At 43.6% G+C, this 27,807-nt stretch overlaps 1 protein-coding gene and 1 long non-coding RNA gene across 5 annotated transcripts in view; one reads left to right on the top strand and one right to left on the bottom strand.

Moving 5' to 3' along the window:
• Positions 1-7,483: 7,483 nt before the first annotated feature.
• LOC142370875 (uncharacterized) lies at positions 7,484-11,114 on the bottom strand. Of its 3 annotated transcripts, XR_012767915.1 has the most exons (5): positions 8,870-11,114; positions 8,685-8,759; positions 8,500-8,596; positions 7,981-8,176; positions 7,484-7,860 (listed from the first exon to the last, which is right to left on the bottom strand). It is a non-coding gene; the product is annotated as an uncharacterized LOC142370875 (long non-coding RNA). The 3 variants fall into 3 exon arrangements; XR_012767914.1 differs by having other exon boundaries at positions 8,685-11,114; XR_012767913.1 differs by lacking the exons at positions 8,500-8,596; positions 8,685-8,759 and having other exon boundaries at positions 10,576-11,114.
• Positions 10,133-27,807, top strand: part of ube2z (ubiquitin-conjugating enzyme E2Z) — a 41,067-nt gene continuing 23,392 nt past the window's right edge. The window contains exons 1-2 of one of the 2 annotated variants that reach the window (XM_075453395.1): positions 10,133-10,311; positions 15,059-15,131. In XM_075453395.1, the coding sequence (XP_075309510.1) occupies positions 10,298-10,311; positions 15,059-15,131 (87 nt within the window). In that variant the 5' untranslated portion in view covers positions 10,133-10,297. Of the gene's footprint in view, positions 11,011-15,058; positions 15,132-27,807 lie in introns of both variants that reach the window. The other variant, XM_075453394.1, reaches the window with a different exon arrangement.

Genomic DNA, 27,807 nt, shown 5'->3' with positions numbered 1-27,807 from the left:
AAAAGGGAGGCAACTCAAACCAGAGAAAGAGGGGTAACTCTAGCCTGTTTCACAAAGGGAGGTGACTCAAACCAGAGAAAGAGGGGCAACTCTAGCCTGTTTCACAAAAGGGAGGCAACTCAAACCAGAGAAAGAGGGGTAACTCTAGCCTGTTTCACAAAAGGGAGGCGACTCAAACCAGAGAAAGAGGGGTAATTCTAGCCTGTTTCACAAAGGGAGGTGACTCAAACCAGAGAAAGAGGGGTAATTCTAGCCTGTTTCACAAAGGGACGCAACTCAAACTAGAGAAAGAGGGGCAACTCTAGCCTGTTTCACAAAAGGGAGGCAACTCAAACCAGAGAAAGAGAGGTAACTCTAGCCTGTTTCACAAAGGGAGGTGACTCAAACCAGAGAAAGAGGGGTAACTCTAGCCTGTTTCACAAAGGGAGGCGACTCAAACCAGAGAAAGAGGGGTAACTCTAGCCTGTTTCACAAAGGGAGGTAACTCAAACCCGAGAAAGAGAGGCAACTCAAACCATAGAAAGAGGGGTAACTCTAGCCTGTTTCACAAAGGGAGGCAACTCAAACCAGAGAAAGAGGGGTAACTCTAGCCTGTTTCACAAAGGGAGGTGACTCAAACCAGAGAAAGAGGGGCAACTCTAGCCTGTTTCACAAAAGGGAGGCAACTCAAACCAGAGAAAGAGGGGTAACTCTAGCCTGTTTCACAAAAGGGAGGCGACTCAAACCAGAGAAAGAGGGGCAACTCTAGCCTGTTTCACAAAAGGGAGGCAACTCAAACCAGAGAAAGAGGGGTAACTCTAGCCTGTTTCACAAAGGGAGGCAACTCAAACCAGAGAAAGAGGGGTAACTCTAGCCTGTTTCAAAAAGGGAGGCAACTCAAACCAGAGCAAGAGGGGTAACTCTAGCCTGTTTCACAAAAGGGAGGTGACTCAAACCAGAGAAAGAGGGGCAACTCTAGCCTGTTTCACAAAAGGGAGGCAACTCAAACCAGAGAAAGAGGGGTAACTCTAGCCTGTTTCAAAAAGGGAGGCAACTCAAACCAGAGAAAGAGGGGTAACTCTAGCCTGTTTCAAAAAGGGAGGCAACTCAAACCAGAGCAAGAGGGGTAACTCTAGCCTGTTTCACAAAGGGAGGTAACTCAAACCAGAGAAAGAGGGGTAACTCTAGCCTGTTTCACAAAGGGAGGTAACTCAAACCCGAGAAAGAGGGGTAACTCTAGCCTGTTTCAAAAAGGGAGGTAACTCAAACCAGAGAAAGAGGGGTAACTCTAGCCTGTTTCACAAAGGGAGGTGACTCAAACCCGAGAAAGAGAGGCAACTCAAACCCGAGAAAGAGGGGTAACTCTAGCCTGTTTCACAAAGGGAGGTAACTCAAACCCGAGAAAGAGGGGTAACTCTAGCCTGTTTCACAAAGGGAAGTAACTCAAACTAGAGAAAGAGGGACAACTCTAGCCTGTTTAACAAAAGGGAGGCAACTCAAACCAGAGAAAGAGGGGTAACTCTAGCCTGTTTCACAAAAGGGAGGCAACTCAAACCAGAGAAAGAGGGGCAACTCTAGCCTGTTTCACAAAGGGAGGTGACTCAAACCAGAGAAAGAGGGGTAATTCTAGCCTGTTTCACAAAGGGACGCAACTCAAACTAGAGAAAGAGGGGCAACTCTAGCCTGTTTCACAAAAGGGAGGCAACTCAAACCAGAGAAAGAGAGGTAACTCTAGCCTGTTTCACAAAGGGAGGTGACTCAAACCAGAGAAAGAGGGGTAACTCTAGCCTGTTTCACAAAGGGAGGCGACTCAAACCAGAGAAAGAGGGGTAACTCTAGCCTGTTTCACAAAGGGAGGTAACTCAAACCCGAGAAAGAGAGGCAACTCAAACCATAGAAAGAGGGGTAACTCTAGCCTGTTTCACAAAAGGGATGCAACTCAAACCAGAGAAAGAGGGGTAACTCTAGCCTGTTTCACAAAGGGAGGCAACTCAAACCAGAGAAAGAGGGGTAACTCTAGCCTGTTTCACAAAGGGAGGTGACTCAAACCAGAGAAAGAGGGGCAACTCTAGCCTGTTTCACAAAAGGGAGGCAACTCAAACCAGAGAAAGAGGGGTAACTCTAGCCTGTTTCACAAAAGGGAGGCGACTCAAACCAGAGAAAGAGGGGCAACTCTAGCCTGTTTCACAAAAGGGAGGCAACTCAAACCAGAGAAAGAGGGGTAACTCTAGCCTGTTTCACAAAGGGAGGCAACTCAAACCAGAGAAAGAGGGGTAACTCTAGCCTGTTTCAAAAAGGGAGGCAACTCAAACCAGAGCAAGAGGGGTAACTCTAGCCTGTTTCACAAAAGGGAGGTGACTCAAACCAGAGAAAGAGGGGCAACTCTAGCCTGTTTCACAAAAGGGAGGCAACTCAAACCAGAGAAAGAGGGGTAACTCTAGCCTGTTTCAAAAAGGGAGGCAACTCAAACCAGAGAAAGAGGGGTAACTCTAGCCTGTTTCAAAAAGGGAGGCAACTCAAACCAGAGCAAGAGGGGCAACTCTAGCCTGTTTCACAAAAGGGAGGCAACTCAAACCAGAAAAAGAGGGGTAACTCTAGCCTGTTTCACAAAGGGAGGTGACTCAAACCAGAGAAAGAGGGGTAACTCTAGCCTGTTTCACAAAGGGAGGTAACTCAAACCCGAGAAAGAGGGGTAACTCTAGCCTGTTTCAAAAAGGGAGGTAACTCAAACCAGAGAAAGAGGGGTAACTCTAGCCTGTTTCACAAAGGGAGGTAACTCAAACCAGAGAAAGAGGGGTAACTCTAGCCTGTTTCACAAAGGGAGGTAACTCAAACCCGAGAAAGAGAGGCAACTCAAACCCGAGAAAGAGGGGTAACTCTAGCCTGTTTCACAAAGGGAGGTAACTCAAACCCGAGAAAGAGGGGTAACTCTAGCCTGTTTCACAAAGGGAGGTAACTCAAACCAGAGAAAGAGGGACAACTCTAGCCTGTTTCACAAAAGGGAGGCAACTCAAACCAGAGAAAGAGGGGTAACTCTAGCCTGTTTCACAAAAGGGAGGCAACTCAAACCAGAGAAAGAGGGGTAACTAGCCTGTTTCAAAAAGGGAGGCAACTCAAACCAGAGCAAGAGGGGTAACTCTAGCCTGTTTCACAAAAGGGAGGCAACTCAAACCAGAGAAAGAGAGGTAACTCTAGCCTGTTTCACAAAGGGAGGTGACTCAAACCAGAGAAAGAGGGGTAACTCTAGCCTGTTTCACAAAGGGAGGCAACTCAAACCAGAGAAAGAGGGGTAACTCTAGCCTGTTTCACAAAGGGAGGTGACTCAAACCAGAGAAAGAGGGGTAACTCTAGCCCAGGGGTCTCCAACCTTTTTCCCTCTGAGAGCTACTTTAACAAAATAAAAATGGCCGAGAGCTACTTGTGTTTTGTAACATTTATTATCATCGCTCATTTTGAACAAACAAACTCAATAAGCCTTCTTTTCCTGAACATTTACAATATGTTACTGTCCACATCTCACATTCTGTATTAAAACATCACAAAAATAAAGAACAAAAATTGCATTCACAATAAAAACCATTTAGTTCAGTTCAATATTGAGCAGTGAAGGTGTGTGTGTGTGTGTGTGTGTGTGTGTGTGTGTGTGTGAATGTGTTCAGAAGTCCAGCCTTTTTAGCTAGTGAGATGACTGACACTGCAAAGAGTCAACAAGAGAGGTGTATGCTGGAGTGTATCCACTTAAGTTCACTCTTATGGAGTCATTTAAATGTTCATCAATCAGTCTCGTTCTGAGCTTTGATTTCAGGACATTCATGTCAGAAAAAGCTGACTCACAGAGGTATGTAGACCCAAACAAAGCAGACATTTTCAGAGCTGCTTGGTGAAGATTTTCATAATTATCTGGCTCTACCAAGCTCCAGAAATGCTGTGAATGCTGCTGAGACTTTAACTGCACATTGTTTTGAAGGTTTATAACCTCCATTTCCATTTCCACAGGATCGACACAGAAAAGTTCAGCCATCTGTCCTGAAATCTCACTTATGTCCACATCCATGAAAGGGTTGGCCATAAATGTCACACAGGGCTCAAGTTTCTCAAAGTCACTGAATCTGTCAGCAAACTCCTGTCCAAGCCTTGATAAGAGGTCACAATACTTGGACACATTTAAAACGCTGGCTGCACCTGTGTGACTGTCCAGCATCTTTGAGATAAGAGGGGAAGTGCTGAAATCTTCTGCTTTTCACTTGCTGAATGTACAATGACAGTTTTGCACTGAACGCCTTGACAGCACTGATCATGTTGTCGCCATCGTAAACTCCTTCTCACTAGCCTAGCAAGCCAGACCTGTACAGCTTTTATTGACGCTGTACGGTTGTCTGTTAAGTTCCCTCTGCACTCAACGCCACGCAATAGGATGGCGAAACAACTAATCAGAGCGTCGTCCCACCAACAGAGAAAGCTGGTAAATTAAACTTTTACTGTACCCGGTGAGCAAAACTCCAAAAACTTAAGTGCAGTTATCTGTTCGTCTCGCAAAGAAAAAATTATATTTAAATCTTCTAGAGTCGCTGCCAAAGCCAACTCGAAAGCCTGTTGGCTGGGCGCAGCCATTGTTTACCTCTCTCTGGAACTACACACTGAAACGTAGCACCTCTGTCGTCACTAGATAGCCCGGCCTCCGACCCCGCTCCTCACGATTTGATTGGCCTGATTAAGTTTCGATTTTCAGCCTCGCAAAACGACAACAAGTGACTAGACTAGCCCGGGAGCAAATTCAATTTGCGGTCGCTAGTCAGTGGCGATGTGAGATTCTCACATCACCACTGACTCATCAAGATTTGCCGAGAGGCCAATTAAGTTTTCAAATTAATGTATGATTCATTGGCCCTTTGGCGAGCTACTTGGAAAGGGGCGGTGAGCTACTGGTAGCTCGCGAGCGACGTGTTGGAGACCCCTGAGCTAGCCTGTTTCACAAAGGGAGGTGACTCAAACCAGAGAAAGAGGGGTAACTCTAGCCTGTTTCACAAAGAGAGGCAACTCAAACCAAAGAAAGAGGGGTAACTCTAGCCTGTTTCACAAAGGGAGGTAACTCAAACCAGAGAAAGAGGGGTAACTCTAGCCTGTTTCACAAAGAGAGGCAACTCAAACCCGAGAAAGAGGGGTAACTCTAGCCTGTTTCACAAAGGGAGGTGACTCAAACCAGAGAAAGAGGGGTAACTCTAGCCTGTTTCACAAAGAGAGGCAACTCAAACCAAAGAAAGAGGGGTAACTCTAGCCTGTTTCACAAAGGGAGGTAACTCAAACCCGAGAAAGAGAGGCAACTCAAACCCGAGAAAGAGGGGTAACTCTAGCCTGTTTCACAAAGGGAGGTAACTCAAACCAGAGAAAGAGGGGTAACTCTAGCCTGTTTCACAAAGGGATGTAACTCAAACCAGCGAAAGAGGGGCAATTCTAGCCTGTTTCACAAAAGGGAGGCAACTCAAACCAGAGAAAGAGGGGTAACTCTAGCCTGTTTCACAAAGGGAGGTAACTTAAGCTCTCGGTCAGTTACCGTAGTAACAGACTCTATGAACCTAACCTGGTCGGGACCAGGTTTTACTCAATGAACCTGGAGTTTCTCTCTGTCTCCGTCACACGCCATTTGATTTCCTCATTCATTCAGTCAGCAGAGCGAATTCTTCTACTTCTAGAAGTCCATTAGGCACAGGATGAGATGACTTTTTTAACGAACATGGCATGTCCTGTTGTCAACGATCCCGTGGATGAAGGTGCAGCATTACTGCACAGAAAATTAAATATTCGTCAGGAGATGGTTATCAGACCATAGATGTTTTAGCATTTCCAGACAATTATCTTTTTGAGCGGCACCGTTTCACGTCACAGTCCATCATTTACATACACAACCTAATCCGTCCTTTCATTAGCAACATTAGCAACTGTAGTCACATCCCAGCAGATATCATGTGTTGCACTGCGTTTCTTTGCAAATGGAAGTTTCTTTTACAATCTCGGAGATGCAGAGCACTTAAGGCAACTGTATGCAGGGCGGTCAGAAAAGTGTGCCTCGCCCTGAAACGGCTTTTACCCATGTTTGTGGTTTTCCCTGGATATAAACCTGTCAGAGCCATCAAGGAGGAGTTCCACAGGATTGCAGGTGAATGATGTAGAGATCTGTTAAATTATATTCTGTTAATGACATTGTGCTGCAATATCAGACTGGGATTAGTAATTTTACTTTCTTTTAGGATTTCCCAGTGTGATTGGCTGCATAGATGGCACACACATCCCCATCACGGCTCCCTCACATAATGAAGCCGATTATGTGAACAGGAAGTCCATTCACAGCATAAATGTGCAGGTACATGTAGACTGACTACTGTTTCAAGATGTTAAAGACTTCATCATAGCTCCAACATCTCTCATTCTCTGCACTGTCAATAACATATGTGATGCTGAATACATCATTTCAAATGTGGAGGCCGAGTGGCCTGGGTCTGTTCATGATTCAAGGATTTATCGTGAGCAGCAGACTACAACATGGTAAGCAGCCTAAAGATTTGCACAATATAATTCACTTGTCTCCCTCCTTTAATACACTCCAATGTATCCACTATGCATTACAGGAGAGTTTGATGGCCTTCTGCTGGGTGACAGGGGTTACCCATGCCAACCTAGGCTGCTGACCCCTGACCCTGAACCAGGCCCCCCAACTGAACTTCAACCGGGCTCACTGCAGGACAAGGGCCCGGGTGGAGATGACCATAGGCCTGTTGAAAGCCCGTTTCAGTGCCTACGTCACGTCAGGGTGACCCCTGAGAGGGCCTGTGATATAACTGTGGCATAATATTAGAGTAGAGCAACACCCTGCCCTACAGATGGAAGACGCTGATGATGACCCCATCCACCTGCCAGCTATCCAGGACGGCAGAGCAGTCAGAGACACCCAGAGATGAGACCAAGTCACACATGTGCAAGTCTCAAGTAAGTCTCAAGTCTTAGCTTTCAAGTCTCAAGTAAGTTCCAAGTAATTTTTTCTTGGGCAAGTCAAGTCAAAGTCAAGTCACCTTATTATTGCAATTTTACCTGCAGAATCTGATCTGAATGAAGTGAAAACACAAAGATATAAGTAACTGTCAGTAAACATCATTGGCCAAATGTGTCCAACCTGTCCACCCCGTGTCATATCAAGCTAACGTTAGCTAAGTACCGACTAGGCTAACAGGACAATATTAGCTAATTTGACAAGCACTTACTGGTCAGAATGGTCATCGTGTCTCAAGTCAAGTCAAGTGCCAAGTCTTTAACTTCCAAGTCCGAGTCGAGTCTCAAGTCTTTTATTTTTTGTCAAGTCAAGTCACAAGTCATCAAAACAGCGACTCGAGTCGACTTGAGTCCAAGTCACAGTGACTCAAGTCCCCATCTCTGGAGACACCATATGCAATAATCACTTTAGAGTTTAAGTCACCATCACCACCACAGCAGTCAAATAAAGACATAGTACAAATTTCATTTGGTTTTCTTTATTTCCTACAAATACAGTTAGTAGTTAGTTCAGTTAATGTTCCAATAGTTAACATAATTCACCTGTGACCATGCAGCCACCTTTAACTTGTGCTCCAGTATTTCAATTTCCAGATCTGTCTTCCTAATCTGGCGGTCCAAGTAGAACATTTCTTTATCAGTTTTTAAAAAAAATTTCAGCAGGTGAAATTTATAAACCTCTTTTACCGTCAACTGGGAATACATAAGGACGACATTAAATTATACAGTTGCACACGAATTCCACAGAATGAACCTCTGGTGTTTACTGAACATCCATCTCACTGTGTCAATCTGTGCAGTGGAAGTTGAGGGACCCTCCTGCTGCTGCCCAGCCCTGCTCTGTTAAAAAGGATGAGAATGTGTTAATACTTCAGTGTAGGCTAAATGTCACTATATTCCACCAGAAAGTGAAGAAATGGGAACGGGAAGAGAACTATCAGTAACGTATGAAGATGTTACCTCTATAGGCCTGTGTGGGTCCCCCTCTGTGAAGGCAGCAGACACAGTTTCCTCATCCGTTTCGTCCCAGATGAGTGGTACGTTTCAGTATACTTAAACTCCTTTTTGGTCAAATCTTTGGAGTATTGCTAATTTACAGTTACAAGGTCTGTTGTGGCGTAAGGGGGCTCCACCAGGCAGATAGCACCATCATAATCTGTTGGGACAAAAGAAAATACAAATAAATATTTGTATGAAGAGGCTTAGTGTCTTGGCGGTGGACTCCCTCCAGGGATTCCCTAAGCCACTGGCCTTCCGTTAGAGGTGACGGTGCTGGGCCACCACACCAGCCTTCTTTCTGTTGGCTGAGTAGAAGTCTGTGTTAGTGTAAATAGGCTTAATTATTTAACAGAACATGATATAGATGAGAAGATATTTATGTGTGTGAAAACAGCATTATGTTGGGGATAAAACAACTGCACAGTAAAACAGCCACTCAATATTTACTTTACAGTGTAAAACATGATCAAAATGAAGTACCTCCATGTACCTCCAAAGTGTCTTACTTGTCTGAACAATGTTTTTATATTTCATCTTAAACTGCTGCCAAGTGCGCTTATCCCCCGCAGGATTGCACCTAAATGAAATAATGAAATTAATAGGTTACCATTCAAGCAGTTTTCCCCTGTAATATTGTGATTGCAAAGGACTACATTTAAACTTACGCATTGACCCGAGCAGCAATGTTCTCCCACGCCGCCTCCCTCTCTTTTGCAGCTGCAGAAGTGTTGCACTTTTTTCTAAAAACGCGTTGAAACTAATGAGCGCATTAAAGGGATAGTTCGCCTCTTTTGACATGAAGCTGTATAACATCCTATATCAGCAACATCATTTATGAACATCTTCTTACCCCCTGCTGCGTCCTGTGAGCAGAGTTCCAGCCTTGTTTTAGCGTTGACGAAGGTAGTCCGGCTAGTTGGCTGGGGTTTAAAAAATAAAGCGTTTTGCTTCTCAAAACAATATGGGTTCAAAAGAGTAATACATTTGCATCACAAAATCGTTCTCCAGGAAAAGTCAGACCTCACAATCTCTTGGCCCTATTTTCTCTCCCTTCGTATTGCTGCGTGCTGCCGCCTGCCGCGCCTGTTACGGTGTTTGCTGCTCGGAAGCAGGGGACTGCTCGCTCTGCACTTCGGTCTGCACGGTTTACACAGCCCGTAGTGAACTGTGAGTTTCTGTCCATGTTGTTCTCCGAGAGTTCATCTTTTTTCCTATTTACCAACACTGGGCAAGCAACTACCAGTTCACGGTCACTCTTCGGTCACGGTCACGTTCACTCTTTCCTCACTACACTTCAACTTTCCACAAATGTGTCGACTCATTTTTATTTTCATTTTCTTTTGTTCTCTTTCTATAACAACAACGTGTGCTGCAGCAATATCAATTCTTTTTGCAGATACATTAGATATTGAAATGAACATTGAATTTTAAAGAGCTACTCAGTTCTCTCGAGTCAGAGGTGACTTAATCAAATTACTTACGTGTGTTTAGTCATTATAATGCGCTGTCATCGCACAATGTCTGTTTGTGTTACTTTTTGTCTTAATACAACTTTATTTTGCCTTACAAGATACAAAAACAGTGCAAAAACATGACAAGTATCATTAATAATAAATGAAGAACAAATAAGCATACCAAAATAAATACATACATAAGTAGTTTAAATAATAAATGGAGAGAGAGAGAGAGAGAGAGAGAGAGAGAGAGAGAGAGAGAGAGAGAGAGAGAGAGAGAGAGAGAGAGAGCGCATGAACAATGAGGATTACACTGAGTTAAAGATTTCAAAGTGGGAGACTAGATTTATAGTTTTGATAGCTTTCTTGTTATTAGAGGAGGAAATTGACTTGAAATACATCTGGAGTTCTACCATGAAAGCACAAAAATTGGGTTTCACTTTGCAAATTTACATTTGTGGATGTAATACTTAGCAAGAATTAAAATGAGATTAATTAAAAAATATTCTTTTTCAGTGGGAGCATCACTCTTTATAAAACCAAAAAGTGTTTCCGTTACTATTTGTGTCCGGGTGTGTGACCAAGTGCTACTGGGAGTTTATTTATTTTTTATTTTATTTATTTATTTTTTTACTTTGAAAGTTCCCGCCGGATGTGCTACGTTGACTAAACACGGAGGACTTGACAGAGGAGATAAAATCCTGAAGTTGCGATATGATGATTGCATTGTGTTGGTGGACTCGGTTTAAAGCCGGAAATTCTGAAATCATATTGCCGTTCTGCGCTTGATAACAGTCCGCAGGAATATACAAGTTTCAGGATCGATGGTCGTAACGAGGTGAGCGTTTTGAATATTAATTGAAGACTGGATACTTTCAGGAGGCCTGGGGGGAATATAGTTAAGCTAAAGATAAATAGCCACCATGTCGTGGGAAGAATTGTCTTGCTCTCTCGCCTCGCCTCCAGCGTGTTCCTCTGCTCTCTAAACCCACCGGAAAACAGAACCCACACAGATAACTTTGGACTCCGCTGTCAATGTAGCTAGCAGCTAGCATTTTTAATTAGCCAATACCAACTGATTCGCTGTAGCTTGATAGCTTACCATGGCAGACAGCTATGGTGAGCAGTCCAGCGGTGGTGCCCTTGGCTCAGACGTTACCGGACAAGGCGGCGCTCCCTCGCCGTTGCCGACTTTGGCCAACTCTCCGCCGGCGGGACACTCGGCAGCAAGCGGTGCTCACAGCAGCCCCAACTCGGCCTTTCCTCCTCCAGCTGCTGCCACGCAGAGTGGCCTAACCTCCGTAGTGGCCCCCGTTTCCGCTGTTACCGCTCCCGTGTGTTTGGGAAACTCGTACACTCCGAGTACCGCGCCGCCTTTCGTGGCCGTATCTCCGGTCGCAAGCGTTGGGCTTGGGGTCGCCGGAGTGGCAGGAGGGGGCCTCCTGTCCCAGATCCACGCCACTTCCTGGGACCCGACACTCAGTACGGACTGGGACAACGAGAAGGCTTCCCAGCAGTGCATCCTCAGGATAAAGAGGTAAATTCAGACTTTACCAAGTAGCAAAGCGGGTTTAAGAAGTGCTGCTGAGGCCTGTAATCCCATTGAATGAGTCAAATCTATTCTGAAAGATGGTGCCTTCACTCAAGTTCACAATTAAGTGAACAGGGGCGGAGCAGTGATTTTAAATGTGGGGGTGTTTCAGGGGTGGCACATGAGCACCACATCAAGCCCATAGACCAGGGGTCGGCAACCTTTCACACTCAAAGAGCCATTTGGACCCGGTTCCCACGGAAAAGAAAACACTGGGAGCCCGCTAATACTTTTCTACATCTAAAATGAAGATATTGTTTTTTTACCTTAATGCTTTGAATAAACAACTATAGTGTGTTGCTTACAAAATCCATGAAGTGCTAAAATTAAATTTTATTTATGTAATGAACACATTTTGAACTCTTGAAAAGATAATGATAATAATAAAAAAAACACGACGAGTTGAAGGTTTCTTTCTCACCACAAATTAGGCCTACTGGAAAGCCACTCTCGCCAGAGGTAAATGCAAACGAATCTGCCCAGGCATTATTAAATGTTCTATTTTCTTCAGATATTTTTCTTTTCTTACATTTCTCCATACTTGGCCTACGTGGAGTTGAAAGTCTCGAGTGTGACGCATATCTTCAGCAACGAAAAATAATGAAATATAGTTTTTTAATATTTCAAGATCACAATAATCTTCCAATTTAGAACTACAATAAAAAGAAATCGAACTAACACAAATAAAATACACTTGAATTGGATATTTTTTTATTTATTTTCCCAAGCCACGCAGAGCCGCGGTATAAGGATGAAAGAGCCGCAGGTTGCCGACCCCTGCCATAGACTGTATATAAAAAGGCCAAGCCTCACAATAAAGGTCCGGTATCATAATTTACACATTTTTGATCAGAAAATGTAACATTTAATCACTATCACGGAGTTATCACCATGGATTTACTGTAGGCTACGAAGTTCCGGAAAAAAACTCTGCGATTGATGGAAAACTCTCGAAAAGATATAATTGCCCTGAGCCCATCGTAGATCGCCAAAAGAGTAAGCTTCTGAACACTGTTTTTCCCCATTAAGTTCCGATGTGTGTTTTAGATACAGTGACATGTAAAACTACTCCATGTAGTTTACCCAAAAATCTGTCAGTAGTATTTATTCATTAATACAAAATGATCTCGACTTGATCAGGTGCAAGTTTGTAGGTTTTACTGGTCACACAAGCAGCCTGCATGAATGTAAAATATATTCAACATGAGGCAAACATGGTGTTTCAGGTCATTTTTCAGCATTTATTTCAATAAAATCCTTCAAATCTGAAGTTGACAATGCATCCTTGTTCATGTTTCACCAAAAATCCTCCCTTCCAAACATCAAAACCAATCAGATAAACTCAAAAGTGCACTGTCGTAACATTAAAACAAACTATTTACTTTTCAATGCTTTACTTTCAATTACTTTGCAAAGGGATTTACCTTGCTCATCTTGCTGTAAAAGTAGGGGTGTCAAAACACCCCCATCCCCCACGGGTGCGACGCCCATGTAAGTGAAGGTACTTTTCAGGACACTATAGCTTTAATAACAATTCTATTGTCATATACATACATACATACATATGTGTGTGTGTGTGTGTGTGTGTGTGTGTGTGTCCTAAATGCAAATAACATTGCTGTCCTGTTGACTTTGGGACAGCAGTGTGTGTGTGTGTGTGTGTGTGTGTGTGCTGTTATTGTGTTTGGAACTCACATGGTGGCAGTTTTGCTTCCAAATTCTTTTAGGTGTTCCTTGTGACAGAAGTCTTCTGGTACAGTACCTGCCAGAGATAGGGACTCAAGTCACTGTGACTTGGACTCGAGTCGACTCAAGTCGCTGTTTTGATGACTTGTGACTTGACTTGACAAAAAATAAAAGACTTGAGACTCAACTCGGACTTGGAAGTTAAAGACTTGGCACTTGACTTGACTTGAGACACGATGACTTGAATGACTTGAGTGTTAAGCATCTAGCATAACTTGGAACTTTGTTCGTCATTTGAAGATCCATTCTGACCAGTAAGTGCTCGTCAAATTAGCTAATATTATCCTGTTAGCCTAGTCGGTAGTTAGCTAACGTTAGCTTGATATGATACGGGGTGGACAGGTTGGACACATTGGCCAATGATGTTTACTGACAGTTACTTATATCTTGTCTTTTCACTTTATTAAGATCAGATTCTGCAGGTAAAATTGCAATAATAAGGTGACTTGACTTGACCAATTACAGGACTTGACTTGACTTGTCCAAATTACTTGGGACTTGAGACTTGAAAGCTAAGACTTGAGACGTACTTGAGACTTGGACATGTGTGACTTGGTCCCATCTCTGGTACCTGCCCTTTGACCAGTTGTAATGGATTTGTTTTGTCATTCTCATCATCATCATAGCCATCATTATCTACAGACTGAAGACATTAGTTTAAACGAACAAGATGCTGTAAAAACAATCAGATTTGATGTCAGTGAAGCGTAGGCCTGCTCGGTGCCTGGTTCCCTTTTAAACCTGCAGAGAAAACATGATGCTTCATGTTAAATTGGCTGGAAAAGAACAAAAAAAAAACAACAAATGGTCAGACTTTCAGCGGCGCTTCAGATGTTTCTCACAGCTGACTGTAAGAAAAGTGAAACTTAATTGAATAAAATAACTAGAGGTGCACCGAATATTCGGCAACCGAAAATATTCGGCCGAAAACGCAAAAAAAAAACACATTCGGCTTTCGGCCGAAAGACAAATGAGTGGCCGAATCGGAGGCCGAATAGTGGTGACGCAAAATTATCCACTTCCAGACGGCGGAGTCGACAGAACCAAAGTCATCTGTAAACTCTGCCAATATGCCGCCCATTGATTCAATGCGAGACTCCGGTTCTTTTCACAGATGTTTATTAACGCCACATCAACACCGTATAACTAAATGTTCAAGTAAACAAAGTAAAAGACAACATTAGTTGTTGTAATCCTTAAAGAAATAGCATTCTTAGCATTGTCGCTGGTACCAATAAATAATCAAAGTAGTACTGGCCACTTTAGCTGCTTCTCAACCAACGGCAGAGTCATTCCCCAGGGGCAATCTGCAGGGTCAGAACTAGGATTCTTTAACTTACACTTCTCCTCTGCATCACATTCACACCGTTACAGCAAACACCACGAAGCATAGAGTAATAAAATAAAAACAAACTAGCAGGTAACATCACGCTACAGGTGCTCCTCGGTCTCTGTGTGAAGCTCTCGGAGCTAACCGACGCTACTTCCTGTTTTACTCGTTTATACATAAAAGCATGTATTTCAAAATAAATTAAAAATAAAAACTCCTGCATTTACAGCCAAGTTGAATTGTCTTCTCACCGTAGTAGTTTCAGTCTAAAATATCACTTAAAGGCAAAACACACAAACTACAAAAAATGCTGCCACTGTTCCTGAAGGAGCAGGCTAGGACACTCAGATAATTTGTTATATTGCATGTTTTTACATTTTTGTGTTGGAGCGCTTTTATAATATGTTGTATTTTTTGTTGTATGAAATGAATGAAAAAAAACCCAGAATTAATTGAAAATGGGAATTAATGAAACTTATCTCTAGTTATTAGTTATAGTTATTAGTAATAACTTTTGAAGATTTCAAATAAACATTTATTTTCTTTGAAAAACATGTCTAAACATTTATTGTAAGGCGTAGATTTAAGCAATATTTAAAAATGGTGAAAAATGTAACTTTTGATAACTTAACTGAACTGTAATATTCGGTTTCGGTATTCGGCCAAGTGATTAATTATTATTCGGTTTCGGTTTCGGCCACAAATTTTCATTTTGGTGCACCTCTAAAAATAACATTTGAAAACGGTATCTTGTGTATGGAGAACAAAATTTCAAACATTTGTCATCTGATCTAATTCTTATCAAAGAAATAGTTTTTAACTTGATGGTGGACTGCAAGGTTGTGGCTCTGTTACGGACATGTATCACTATTCCATTTCTTTGTAGAAAACAATGTTTGTCCCTCTCTTTGTCTGTAGGGATATCATGTCCATCTACAAGGAACCTCCACCTGGAATGTTTGTTGTTCCGGATCCCCAAGACATGACCAAGGTAAAAAGTGAAGAACAGTCAACATTGGATATCTTCTGCATTTCGAATACATATTTAACACACTTTCTCATGAACAGATTTTTTTATTTTTTTTTTGGCACCAGAATGTTTGAGACGGTCGGATCGTTTGTCAGAAATGTTTTTCCTGCTTTTCACCACAGAAGCTGGTAACATATGCTTTGCTTTTCAGAGGATGGAAAATGTTGTATTTTTCAATCAATTTCTGTCACTTCTGTCAACTGCCAAGATCCAAATGGAGGCCCATTTTATTTTGCACATGATGCTGAATACACTGCTCCCTGTGCAGGTTTCCTGCTTACAGTACGTCTGTTAAGCTAACACCACTGCGCACCTTTTTTCTGTTTCTAGATGCACTAGATTTCCACTTGGAAACTAAGTTGACAGATCCCATTTACACTTGGTTCTAACTGTGAGAAAAGTTGATCCAACTTATTTCAACTTTATGCAATTTAGAATATAATCCTATTGTGTTCTCTCAGCCCCATCTGCATCGCTGGCGACATGTTGATGATTAATATGGGCAGGTAACATGTAATAAAACCAGGGCTGGGCAAGGTAACTCGTTATTATCGCGTTAACGCATAAATTATTAGACGCCGATAAATATTTTATCGCGCATTAACACGTTTGTTTAAAAAAAATAAATAAATAATTTTGGGGGGCTTTTGTGCGTTTTAATAGATAGGAAAGTTCAGAGAGACAGGAAGCAGGGGGCAGAGAGAGGGGGAACGACACGCAGCACAGGGTCGTCCGATGCGGGACTTGAACCGGGGCCAGCTACAGTGAGGACTATTGCCTCTGTACATGGGGCGCCTGCTCAACCCACTACGCCACAAACCACCCCTGTTTTATCATTTGTTTTATTTTGTAAAAGTCTGTTGCTCACAGGCTTTTATTTTGTAAAAGTCTGCTGCTGTCTGCTGCGGAACCGGAAAAGAAAGTAATCGGCGGATCCACCAAACATGGAGAAAGGTACGGAACTTTTACTCGGCCATTTTCATTTTAAAGTTCTTCCAGACGGCGGAGTCGACAGAACCAAAGTCATCTGTAAACACTGCCAAGTTGAATTGTCTTCTCAGCGTAGTAGTTCCAGTCTAAAATATCACTTAAAGGCAAAACACACAACTGATAGCAGCAAGTCATTCAAGGAAACAGACAGTGGAGCGAGGCTTCTACATAAAAACTACAGAAAGATGCTGATGTTAAAAGTGTGTTTGCACAACAAATGTTATGGCACTTTCATTCATATGGCAGCACATTTAAAATAAAGCTAAATGCTAAAAGCTATACACTACTCTTGGATTTTGCGTACGAATGCAATTAATCATGATTAATCAGGGAAATTATGTGATTAATTAGATTAAAAATTTTAATCGTTGCCCAGCCCTAAATAAAACCGATCATGATATTCATTTTGTTTCAGCACCAGATGATTATCTGATGTTTCAGAATGGAACCGGTATGACACCTGCAGAGCAGACTAAACTCCACCGCTAACCTTTTCAACCACAGCCTTTAGAACCATACATACTTACAATGACTGCAGCAAATTTCACCTTTGACCGTGCAATAGTGTTTGTTTGCAGAAATCTTTGAGAATCAACAGTTGCGCTCTGACTGCGTATGTGTGCATTTTTCGATACGTTGTACAACACGATAAAGTATCGTATGAAGATGGGACCTAAAAATCCTTATTTCGGTCCAGTTCTTGTAGTGTTCCAATTTACTAGTATGTGTGTAATTCATGTTTAGGGTACTGGCTTAAAGAGAGGAGAATTGTTAGTTTGCATGCAAACTAGAGTAAAGCAACCATAAAACATGAAAAGAACAAAAATTCGAATTGAACTAATCAGTGCATTCATGGTAACATGTAAGCAGTCCTTTAGCAGCCTCACATTCTGCTTATGCCCTGTGTGTGTGTTTGTTTTTGTTTGTTTGTTTGTTCTCTTTCTCTGGCCATAAACCACAGTGGAACTCTTCTTAATGTTAGGGCTGCACAAGATTAGAAAAACACAAGGGCTGTTGAAAACAAATATATAGGTAATGGAGTATTCTATCAATTCATTCCATCGATTAATGCCATAAGAAATACTTTCGCAATGATAACGGTTTTAAAGAGAAGAATGAACATTCTAAACTAACTTTTACAGGCAGTCCGGTTAGGGCCGGGGGACTTTTGTGAAAACGGTTATCATTGTGATATTGATAATGGTAATAAAGAACACATCTTTGTAACATCAAGTGAGCTGGCTGGGCCTGCATATTTGAACAAAGAAGCTGTATTCTTGGTTTAATGTTGGAAACTGCCACACTAAGATCATCCTCAACTCTGGTGAGCTGTTATCCGTGTTTGTGCTCGATAAATGTTAGTGACGAAAGTGTAATTTCACATAAATATGTAGATCTAAAAGGAATGAGTACATTCATTGCATCTTTGGAAAGTCCACTGTCTCCTGGCGTGCATGTTGTGAAAGCAGCCTGTAATGTTTGATCAGAGGACGGGCCCAACGGGTAATCTTCCAGCTGCAACGACAGATGTTGCGGATTGGAAGCTGTAAAAGGCTGGCATATCCAGTTGTATCTCTGGTCATTTTTTGGGAAGGATCTCTTAAAACTGTCAAGAAAGTTTCCAAGGTGAGTAGTGATAACTGTCTGGATGCTCATGTTGCAACTATCCATAAAGGTCTCCAGTTTGGGGAACATTTAAACATTGCCCTCCTCAACTCGCATGCCCCATTGCTCCAGCTTCTTTTTAAATGCTGCTACCTTGTCAGAAAGAGTAATAATGTTTGTGTTTGGGCCTTGGTGCTGTCCTTGGGACAGATTTAGACAATTCAGCTCGTCAAAAAATGCCTGCCAAATATGCAAGGCTGGCAAGCCACCGGTAACACAGATGGTCAACCAGTGAACAGCCACAAGCTGTCAGGAAAAGGCAGACCTCCTCACGAGGTTCAAAGAGTCTGCCCAGAACTTTACCCAGAGAAAGCCATCCAACCTCCATGTGAAACAGTAGAGCGATGCCTTGTCCGATTAGCCTGATAAACCAGCCTAAATGGATTGGATGTCTAATTTAGTCTGGCACCGATCAATGGATACAACGGAACATTGTTGATGAGCACAACCCGTTGTCTTTCAAACCGCGTCTGTGCCTATAGGCCAACGCTCTGACCAATCAGCGCAACTGACTGTGACGTAGTAAGCGCGACAGAAAGCTTTGGTGGGAGGGGACTCTTCCAAAACTGATGCCAAGCACAGATTCTATAATAGGACAGATACGCCACTCACGGTGCATTTCCGGTTTCCAACGAGGCGATTTTGGTTGCAGTTCCACCCTCTTTCCACGTGGGGCGCCCAATTTTGGAGACCAGAATGAATGGAGTCCTATGGAGCTATACGCCCTTTCGTGCCCTTATCTCAAGATATAATTTTTTCTCTAGTAATTCGAATGTTGTTTTCGAAAGAGGGTGTTTAGAAAATACCCATGGCTGAGTTTTAGATTTTTAGAGCCACTCATTTGCTTAAAAAAAGGATTTGAAGTGTATATGACGTCATACATAGCTGGTCGACCAGCTGTCATTAGCACAATGCTAGCGCGTTGTGGACAACAAGAAGCCAACCAGTAAGAAATCAAAGGGATATATGTACTCGTTCAGTTGATTTTTTACTTGAAACCCATGTTGAGCTCTCAGAAACTACATTCAAATCTGAGCGCTCTTGAGGAGACTTAGGTGAAACTGACCATTTGTAGCATCTAGCTCCATTGGGCCCCATTCATTCTGGTCTCCACCGACGCTCCCAGTGGAATTCTGGTGGAACTGCAGCCAAAAAGCCGGTACAATGGGGCTTAATAGAGAGTGGCAAGGCTGTTCGTTATAATGGCTGTGTGCCAAGGCTGAATCAAACGAGCACTGTTCCATTGCCGCCGCCATCTTTCTTGTTGTGCTTTCGCTTGTCTATGTTCGCTTCCACTGCCCAACGTCGCACTGCTCTGTCGTCACTCCCTCAGAACCCTCTGGCCCGCCCGCGTTGATTCAAAACACATCTCTGCGTTGTGATTGGTTTAGTTGCCATCTGCCAGATTCAGGGCAGTATTTTCAAAATGACAAGTGGATCGAGGCCAGACCCAACCGCAGGCAAAACATTTTGCCGTCCAGCAGTTGGCGCTGGTTTTCCAGGCTATTGTCCGATACCATTTCTTGTCAGTGTGGCAAACTGTCTGGTTTGCACTGTGTACCATATTAACCACTGTTTGGAGAACACTACACAGTGTTGAAGGTCTTGCTCGTCGAAAATTGTCCAATTTATTCTGTCTGTGAGCTGCTTCTTGATGCCATGTCATGAATGCGATGTCCAATTGTGTCATTTGACAGCGGAATAGTCTAAAGCATGCTTACCATTTTCTCACCATGCATAGCTTGTCATTGCAACTGTTGCTGGGCGTATGAGGCTCTCAGACATAGTGTGAAGCTTTTTTGGCTGAGCCACCAGATGTGCCACTTCATATGATGCTGTCAGGGGTCGTGGCATAGTCATTCACAGTTTAATTTTGGCTCTGTAGTTCTCCCTCCTTGTGTCAAAAAAACTCAAATGGTTTGCTACTGTGAGAAGTGTCTTTCGTTTTCAAATGTCTCGTTTTCAATTTTAACTGGTTTTAAGGTTTCATGTGCAAGCAGAACAAACGTGTGTGGATATTCCACTTTTTTTATTTTTTTATTTTGCATATAGGACAAAGTCAGGGTGATACCTTTGCAGCTTGTTGGGCACTCAGGACTCTGACTCCGGCGCTTTGCATTTTTCACTTGATGGTGGTACTATCAGACTTTCAGGTAACCCACCTTGTGACTCTTCTTGTTGGCAAAAGTCTCGAGCCGGAATTTTTTTCTGAGAAGCCATTGCTCCATAGTTGATCCTTGTGATAGCTGGCAAAACTTTGGCATGTTCTGATGAAGTATCAAAGTGCCTTTTATTCTTTTTCTCTCTTTTGTGTGTGTGTGACCAATATCATACCCCTGTATGCTCATTTAAACTCACAAAGACGCCCAACAAAATGCACAAAGTGCAATTTTATTATTATGCTTTATTTTTTTCAAAATATATGTTTAGTTTTTTGTTTCTTTTCCCCAAAACCGATTCAAGATTTCTTTATTGTCATTTCACCCTGTGCCAGACGGGTACAAAGTGGAACGAAATTTCGTTGCCGCTTACTCCACATAAAGACAAAGATGAATAAATAAAGTGGCAATATACTAAAAATATGTGCAATTGCAAGTGCAAAGTAGTGCAACAGTTGAAATGTAAACATGACCCAAATATGGGGGGAGGGGTTACTGAGAGTTCAGGAGTCTTATTGCAGTGGGGAAGAAGCATTTCCAGAACCTAGATGTTCTGCTCCGAATGCCCCGGTAACGTCTGCCTGAGGGCAGAAGGGAAAACAGACCGTTGTTGGGATGTGTGGGGTCTGCAGGGATTTTTGTGGCTTTTGACAGGTAGCGGCTGTGGGCAATGTCCTTGATGGGAGTGAGGGGAGTGCCAGTGACCGTCTCAGCGGCTCTCACCACTCTCTGCAGGGCCTCACGGTCCATGGCAGTGCAGCTCTCATGCCAGATGGAGATGCAGTTTGTAAAGATGCTCTCGACCGTGCCCCTGTAGAAAGTGGTGAGGATGTGAGGGGGGAGGTGTGCTCTCCTTAACCGTCTGAGGAAGCGCAGTCGCTGGTGGGCTTTCTTGGTCAAGGAGGATGTGTGCCGGGTCCAGGTCAGGTCACTGGAGATGTGCACCCCCAGGAACTTGGTGCTCTGGACAATCTCTAGGTGTTGCTTCCCACCCGTACAGACTGGGGCCCAGTGTTGTTTTTGACAACCATCTTAGATTTAGTCTTAGTCTTTTGGACTAAAATGCTTATTAGTTTTAGTCACATTTTAGTCACTTCTATAGCCGCTTTCGGACTGTAGGAACCTTTGGCAGTTCTAATAACCTTTTAATCCGCGGGGCCGTTTTCTCCCGTGTTCAGACATACAGGAACTCGGGGCTTTCTCCCTTAGTTCCTATAACTATTTAGCTCCTTCTCCGAGGTCGGGTCTTTTCATAGTTCTTATAGAACGAATCTAACGGAGGTGTGTGGTGGTTGGTAGCTACGCCCCATGTCATGCTATCACGGCTGAACTGTTTCCTCATAAGACACAGACAGAACCGGCGGGTGTTTAATAAGTTAAACTTACACTGGTCTCATTTGTCTGCAGCGCTCTGCTCTCCTTTCTTCCTTCATGAAATGAAAAAGTATCGTCTCCTGACTCTCTCTGTGAGCTCTTCCAGCCTCGATATTAGATGCCTGATGTGATTGTCCATGATTAATATCACCATCATGCAGACCATAAACACGGTGGCCCCCCCCGCTCTCCATATTAGCTTCTTGGTGGTGTTTTTTCTACTCTCCTTACTTTTACCGTTTTATTTTGTGTTTGAATGTAGCGCTAAATGGCTAACGGCTAACACGTCACTGAAGCAGACGGCTGCGCGCGGCGCATCAGTCCCTATCAGGTCCCGACTCATGTGCGAATGCAGACTGAAACAGTTCCGCTGGGGAAGGATAGTTATCAGAACGAAATTCGAGGAGGGTAGTTCTGATAACTACTTTCTTAGAACGGTCTGTCCGAAAGCGGCTTATATGTGATAGTTTTAGTCCAGTTTTAGTCGACGAAAACTCAAAAGGGTTTTAGTCTAGTTTTAGTCAAAAAAAAAAAAGAAAAAATAAGTATAGTTTACCGTGTTAAGAAAATAGTATGGTCTTAACTATCAAACAAGCAGAACAAAAATACATAGCTTATTTACTCACCTGTACTAAAGCTTTCTGATTTTTCATTCTGTACTGTGCGTGTGTCCCAACTTACTGTAAGCGCACTAAACGCACAGGTCCTGGTTAGGGCTGCACAACGTCACTTGTGGCTTTTAGGCTAAAGCTAGCAGACTCTACGTATAACAGTAACTCGACCTGTTTAACATATCAAGTTACGTGCTGACAGAACGTACACACAAAGAGATAACCACACCGTCACTGAATGTAAACATGCTGCTAAAGTAACACACATAATGAATTGACGTTAGCGTAACAAAAGCTAACTTTAGCCTGAAGTTAGCAGCCCATTTGCGCCAGGAGTATGTGGAAAACGTACTAATGTATTAGCTTACTATGAAATTTATCGATTATGTTAACAGCATTTGTAACTTACCTTCGAAAAAATATCCCTGTGGCGAGCCTTAAGGTGCCGCAGCAGATACTTTTTAGGTTTTAATTGACACGCACAATAAGCAGAAATGTCATGCATTTTAAACGTCTGACAGATCACCCACTAACATTTTCGTCCATTCTCGTCTCGTCAACGAAAACTCACACACGTCTCGTCATGTTTTCGTCATCAGAAAGCTATGTTTATCTCGTCACCGTCTCGTTATCGTCATGAAAAAAAGTGGCGTAAACGAAATGATTTCGTCATCGTTGACGAAAACAACACTGCTGGGGCCTGCTGTTGAGAAAGTCCAGAATCCAGTTGCACATGGGAGTACTCAGACCTTGTGGGCCCAGTTTGTTCACCAGGTGTTCGGGGATTATGGTGTTGAATGCGGAGCTGAAGTCCACAAACAACATTCGGACATAGGTTTTTTGTTTTTTCCAAGTGTTCCAGGCAGAGGTGAAGGGCGTAGGATACAGCGTCCTCAGTGGAACGGTCGGGGCAGTAGGAAAACTGAAGTGGGTCAAATGATGGGGGTAGACCATTCACCAGTTTTTCAAAGCACTTCATGATAATGGGTGTGAGTGCTACGGGGCGGTAGTCGTTGAGGCATGTGACGGTGGGTTTTTTAGGTACTGGGATGATAGTTGCTTTCTTTTAGCAGGAGGGAACGAGCTCAGTGAGGTGTTAAATACGTCTGTGAGAACTTCAGCCAGTTGGTCCGCACACTCTTTAAGCACATGGCCGGGCATATTATCTGGACCAGCTGCTTTCCTTGGGTTGACCCTCCGCAAGGCCCGGTGTACGTCAGCTGGGTCCATACAGAGAACCTGGTCATCCTGGTGATGGGGGGTTTTAATGGTGGGTGTATTGTTAAGTGCGTCCAAAGTAGCGGTTCAGTTTGAGGAAGTCTGTGTTGTCATCACACTGCAGGGGGGCGGGTCTGTAGTCTGTGATGGTTTTGATGCCTTGCCATAGTTGCTGGGCGTGCTTGGAGTCTTGGAAGTGACTCTGGATTTTTTTGCTGTGTGCCCGCTTTGCGTTTGATGGCACGGTTCAGATTGGCTCTTGCTGACCTGAGGGCTGCGTCATCCCCCGATTTGAAGGCCGCATTGCAGGCTTTCATCTTTGCTCACACCTCATTGGTCAGCCAGGGCTTCTGGTTAGCACGTACAGTGATGTTTTTGGTTACACAGATGTCTTCTGTGCATTTCACCCAGGTACAGCCTCCGCGTACTCCTCCAGGTTGACCCCTTGTTGTTCTGTGGCTGCTTCTTTGAACACAGACCAGTCTGTGCTCTCAAAGCTGTCTTGCAGCGCGTCAACCCTCCTCATGTTAGCCTGAAGTCCCCAGCCACAATGATCACTCCATCTGGATGTATGGAGTGTAGTTCACTGATGGCGCTGTATAGTGTGTTCAGGGCCTCCTTTGTGTCTCCACTGGGGGGGATGTATATTGCCATGAACATAACCAAAGAGAGTTCTCTGGGTAGGTAAAATGGACGGCATTTGATAGTCAGTGTCTGGAGAGCAGTGACTAGAGACTGTTGTGGGGTTTGAGCACCAGTTGTTATTTATGTATATGCACACACCACCACCCCGAGATTTACCGCTGAGTGTGCTGCTCCTATCCGCCCGGAATGATGTTACCTCCTCCAATGTCTGGCGGAGTCCGGTATGTCCGCATTCAGCCAAGTCTCGGTAAAAATCAGCGCACAACAGTCTCCGATCTCCTTTCTTTGTCATTAATTCCAGTCTCAGGTGATCCAGTTTGTTCTCAAGGTAGCTTACATTGGCAAGCAGAATCGACGGTAGTGGCGCTCTGTAGGGGTTAGCTTTTAGCTTAGCCCTAGCTCCTCCGCGGTCACCACACTTCTGCTTTCTCTCCCGCCTGCTCCGTCTCTTTCTGAGGCAGCCAGTGCTGAGCGGGGGCTCCGCAGCTGTGTGGGCCTCTTTGCTCTGTACGCGTAGCAGTCCGAGGGATTCCAGAAGTTGTAGAGTAATCCCATCTATGTTTGCCGACTTGCTTTCTGAGCATAGATGCAGCAAGGTCTGACTGTTATATGTCCTTATAAGTTCACTGCCATTGATAGAGGCAGTTATTTCGCTGTTATTTACTCCGTTCTTTGTTTTTCCGTTGCGAATCAGAGCAGCCGCAGCCAACACGGGCGCCGCCAAACGTGCACACGCCATGACTAAGCATCCAGACTGATGCAGCATGTCATTGGCAACCCCTAGCAATTATCATGTGTGGTTAGCATTGTCACCTCACAGCAAGAGGGTTCCTGGTTCGAATCCCAGCTGGGGCCTTTCTGTGTGCATGTTCTCCCCATATATGTGTGGGTTCTCTCCGGGGACTCCGGCTTCTTCCCACTGTCCAAATATACGTTAGGTTAATTGGTCATTCTAAACTGATCTTAGGAGTAAGTGTTAGCCTGCATGGTTGTTTCTATGTGGCCCTTTTATGGATTGGCGACCTGCCCAGTGTGTACCCTGCCTGTCGCCCAATTGCAGATGGGATAGACTCCCATCACCCCCACAACCCTGAACTGGATTAAGCGAGTATAGAAAATGAATGAATGGATGGCTGGATATTACAATAATGATACTTTTTTTTTTTTTTTATTCACTGTACAGTGTTTAGTCTTTGTTGTGTAATGTCCATTTAGTGGTCATTGTGGGGAGGAGTGCTGTGATGGAGTTTGGTGGCTACTGGAAGGTCCAGGATAAAAGTTCAGTTTCCTTCACAAAAATGAACAAGTTCCTGTAGCATCCCCAACAGTGCTGTACTCATGCCAGTTTCTCTGGGCAAACTATGCTAGCCCCTGTGATCTAATGTTACAAGTTGAGGTCATTCAACAGCAGTCTGAAGGAACATCTATCCATTGTCTTTCACTTATCTGTGGCCGGGTCGCGGAAGTATCAGGTTAAGAAACCCAGACATCCCTCTCCCCAGTGACACTCTCCAGCCTTTCCTAGGGATCCCAATGCGTTCCCAGACCAGAAGGGATATATAATCCCCCCCCCCCCCCCCCCCCCAGTGTGTTCTGGGTACTGCTCCCAGTTGGACTTTCCCAAAAACTCCAAAGGTAAGCGACCAGGAGACATCCTAAGGAAATGCTCGAACCACCTCAACTGACTCAATTCAATGCAGAGGAGCAGCGGGTCTACTCCGAGTTCTTTCTAGATGGCCGAGCTCCTCACTCAATCTCTGAGGCTTAGTCCAGCCACCCTGAAGGAAACCTTTAATTTCAGCTGCTTGTATCCGCAATCTCATTCTTTCTGTCACTAGCCAGATCTTGTAACCGTATGTGAAGGTTGGAACAAAGATGGACCAGCTCAGCTCCCTTTTTACCACATTGGACCAGGGCAGCGTCCTTATTACTTCTGACGAAGCCCCCCAATCTGTCCCCAATCCGTCATCTGTTGCTCCAATCTGCCATCACTCGTGAACAAGATCCCATACTAAAACTCTTGTGCCTGAGGCAAAGATTCAATCCACCTTTTTCTGGTTAAGGACCATGGCCTCTGATTTGGAACTTTCATCCTAGTTGCTTCACACTCAACCGCAAACCGCTCCAGTGCACGATGAAGGCCTTGGTCTAAAGAAGCCAACAGAACCATATCATCTGCAAAAAGAAGAGATGCGACCCTGAGGTTCCCAAACCAGACGCCCTCCTCTCCATTACTGTCTCACGATCCTGTCCATGAAAATCACAAACAGGATCGGTGACGAGGTACAGCCCAACACTGGCTGAGTTCAACACGCACTGTAAACAAGTTCGACTTACTGCCAAGAATACGGATACGTACGGACATATTGCCATTTCTACTCTTGTGTTGCTGTCTGCCGCAGGACTGAAATGTTGGTGAGATATTATTTTTGGGAGCAGCACAGCATCGAGAAGACAGTCATTTTATGTCACTGAGTAATTGATTTACTTCTTTAGGCTAAATTTGTCTGTCTTCTCTTAATTTAGTTAAAGAGTTCACATAAGAGTTTAACACAATCTACTTGATTCTCACTAGTGAATTACTACTTAATTCTTAACAGTGGCTGTTTGTTACACTGAGCCATCCACAAACAGTTCAAGTTTTCTCTACTCCAGTGGAAAAACTTCATGTGTTACCAACAGTGTGAAATCCAACATCACTTAATGCACCAACTGCTTTTTTGTAAAAATGACAACCTTTTTTTTTTTTCCTTTTATTAATTTCTTTCTTTCTTTTTTACGCTAGCCATGTGGCCTTGTACTGCTTTTCTCTAACGGTGCCACAGTGTCACGCTTGCATTGTTTAGATCAGTTTCTGAATTTCGGTCCTCGGGACCCACTGCCCTGCATGTTTTCGGTGTTTCCCTCCTCCAGCACACCTGATTGAAATGAATGGCTCCTTATCAGGCCACTGCAGAGCTTGATGACGAGTTGATCATTTGAATCAGGTGTGCTGGAGGAGGGAAACATCGAAAACATGCAGGGCAGTGGGTCCCGAGGACCGGAATTGAGAAACACTGGTTTAGATAGACACTGAATCTTTGATTGGTAATCGATCCCTGTTACTTTGCATGCATGCTTTGACCAAAGGACCCACATCTTTCAGGCTTTCTTTGCATCATTTTATGAAAATGTTCTTTTGCTCTGAGCAATTTTGGAATGTTAACCAAATTCTGCAAGGCCCTTTTTTGTTTTTACTTTGGTATATATGTAAAGCTTTTAAATGTGTTTAAAGCACTGTGCTTTCCCTTACTTGGAGCAATTTTGCCTTAAAGGGATCGTTCGCCTCTTTTGACATGAGGCTGTATGACATTCCATACTAGCAATATCGTTTATGAACATTGACAACGTCAAAACGAGGACGGAACTCGTTTTGAGGTTGTCAATGTAAGTAGTCTGGCTAGTTGGCTGGGGTTTAAAAAATAAAGCGTTTTGCTTCTCAACACAATATGTGTTCAAAAGAGTAATACATTTGCATCACAAAGTAAAGGAAAAAGTAAGACCTCACAATCGCTTGGCGCTATTTTCTCTCCCTTCGTATCACTGCCTGCTGCCACCTGCCGACAACCGCGCCTGTTTCACGGTGTTTACTGCTTGGACGCAGGGGACTGCTCGGTCTGCACTTCGGTCTGCACGGTCTTCATAGAAAATGCTAACATGATCATATTTTTGGCCATATCACCCAGCCCTAGCTTCTACACCTTTTTGATCCCCTGTGGTTGTTTGTAAATGCACCATTAAAATAAATCTTGAGTTCAATTGTTATAACTCAGGCCCTCTGCAGCTGCCAAGCAATCTTTAAATTTCTCCTTGAGCTTTCAATATTCAAAGATTGCTGTAAACCAGTAGCCTGGCTGACGCGTCCACATCTCGATGAGATGGTGGTCTGGGAACTAGGTGTGCATTTTCTCGTATTTGAGGCGTGGTTTACGAATG

Source organism: Odontesthes bonariensis, chromosome 21, assembly GCF_027942865.1.
Source record: "Odontesthes bonariensis isolate fOdoBon6 chromosome 21, fOdoBon6.hap1, whole genome shotgun sequence".
Taxonomy (NCBI): domain Eukaryota; kingdom Metazoa; phylum Chordata; class Actinopteri; order Atheriniformes; family Atherinopsidae; genus Odontesthes; species Odontesthes bonariensis.
Note: the sequence above shows the minus strand (reverse complement) of the source record. Positions and strands in the feature narration are given on the sequence as shown.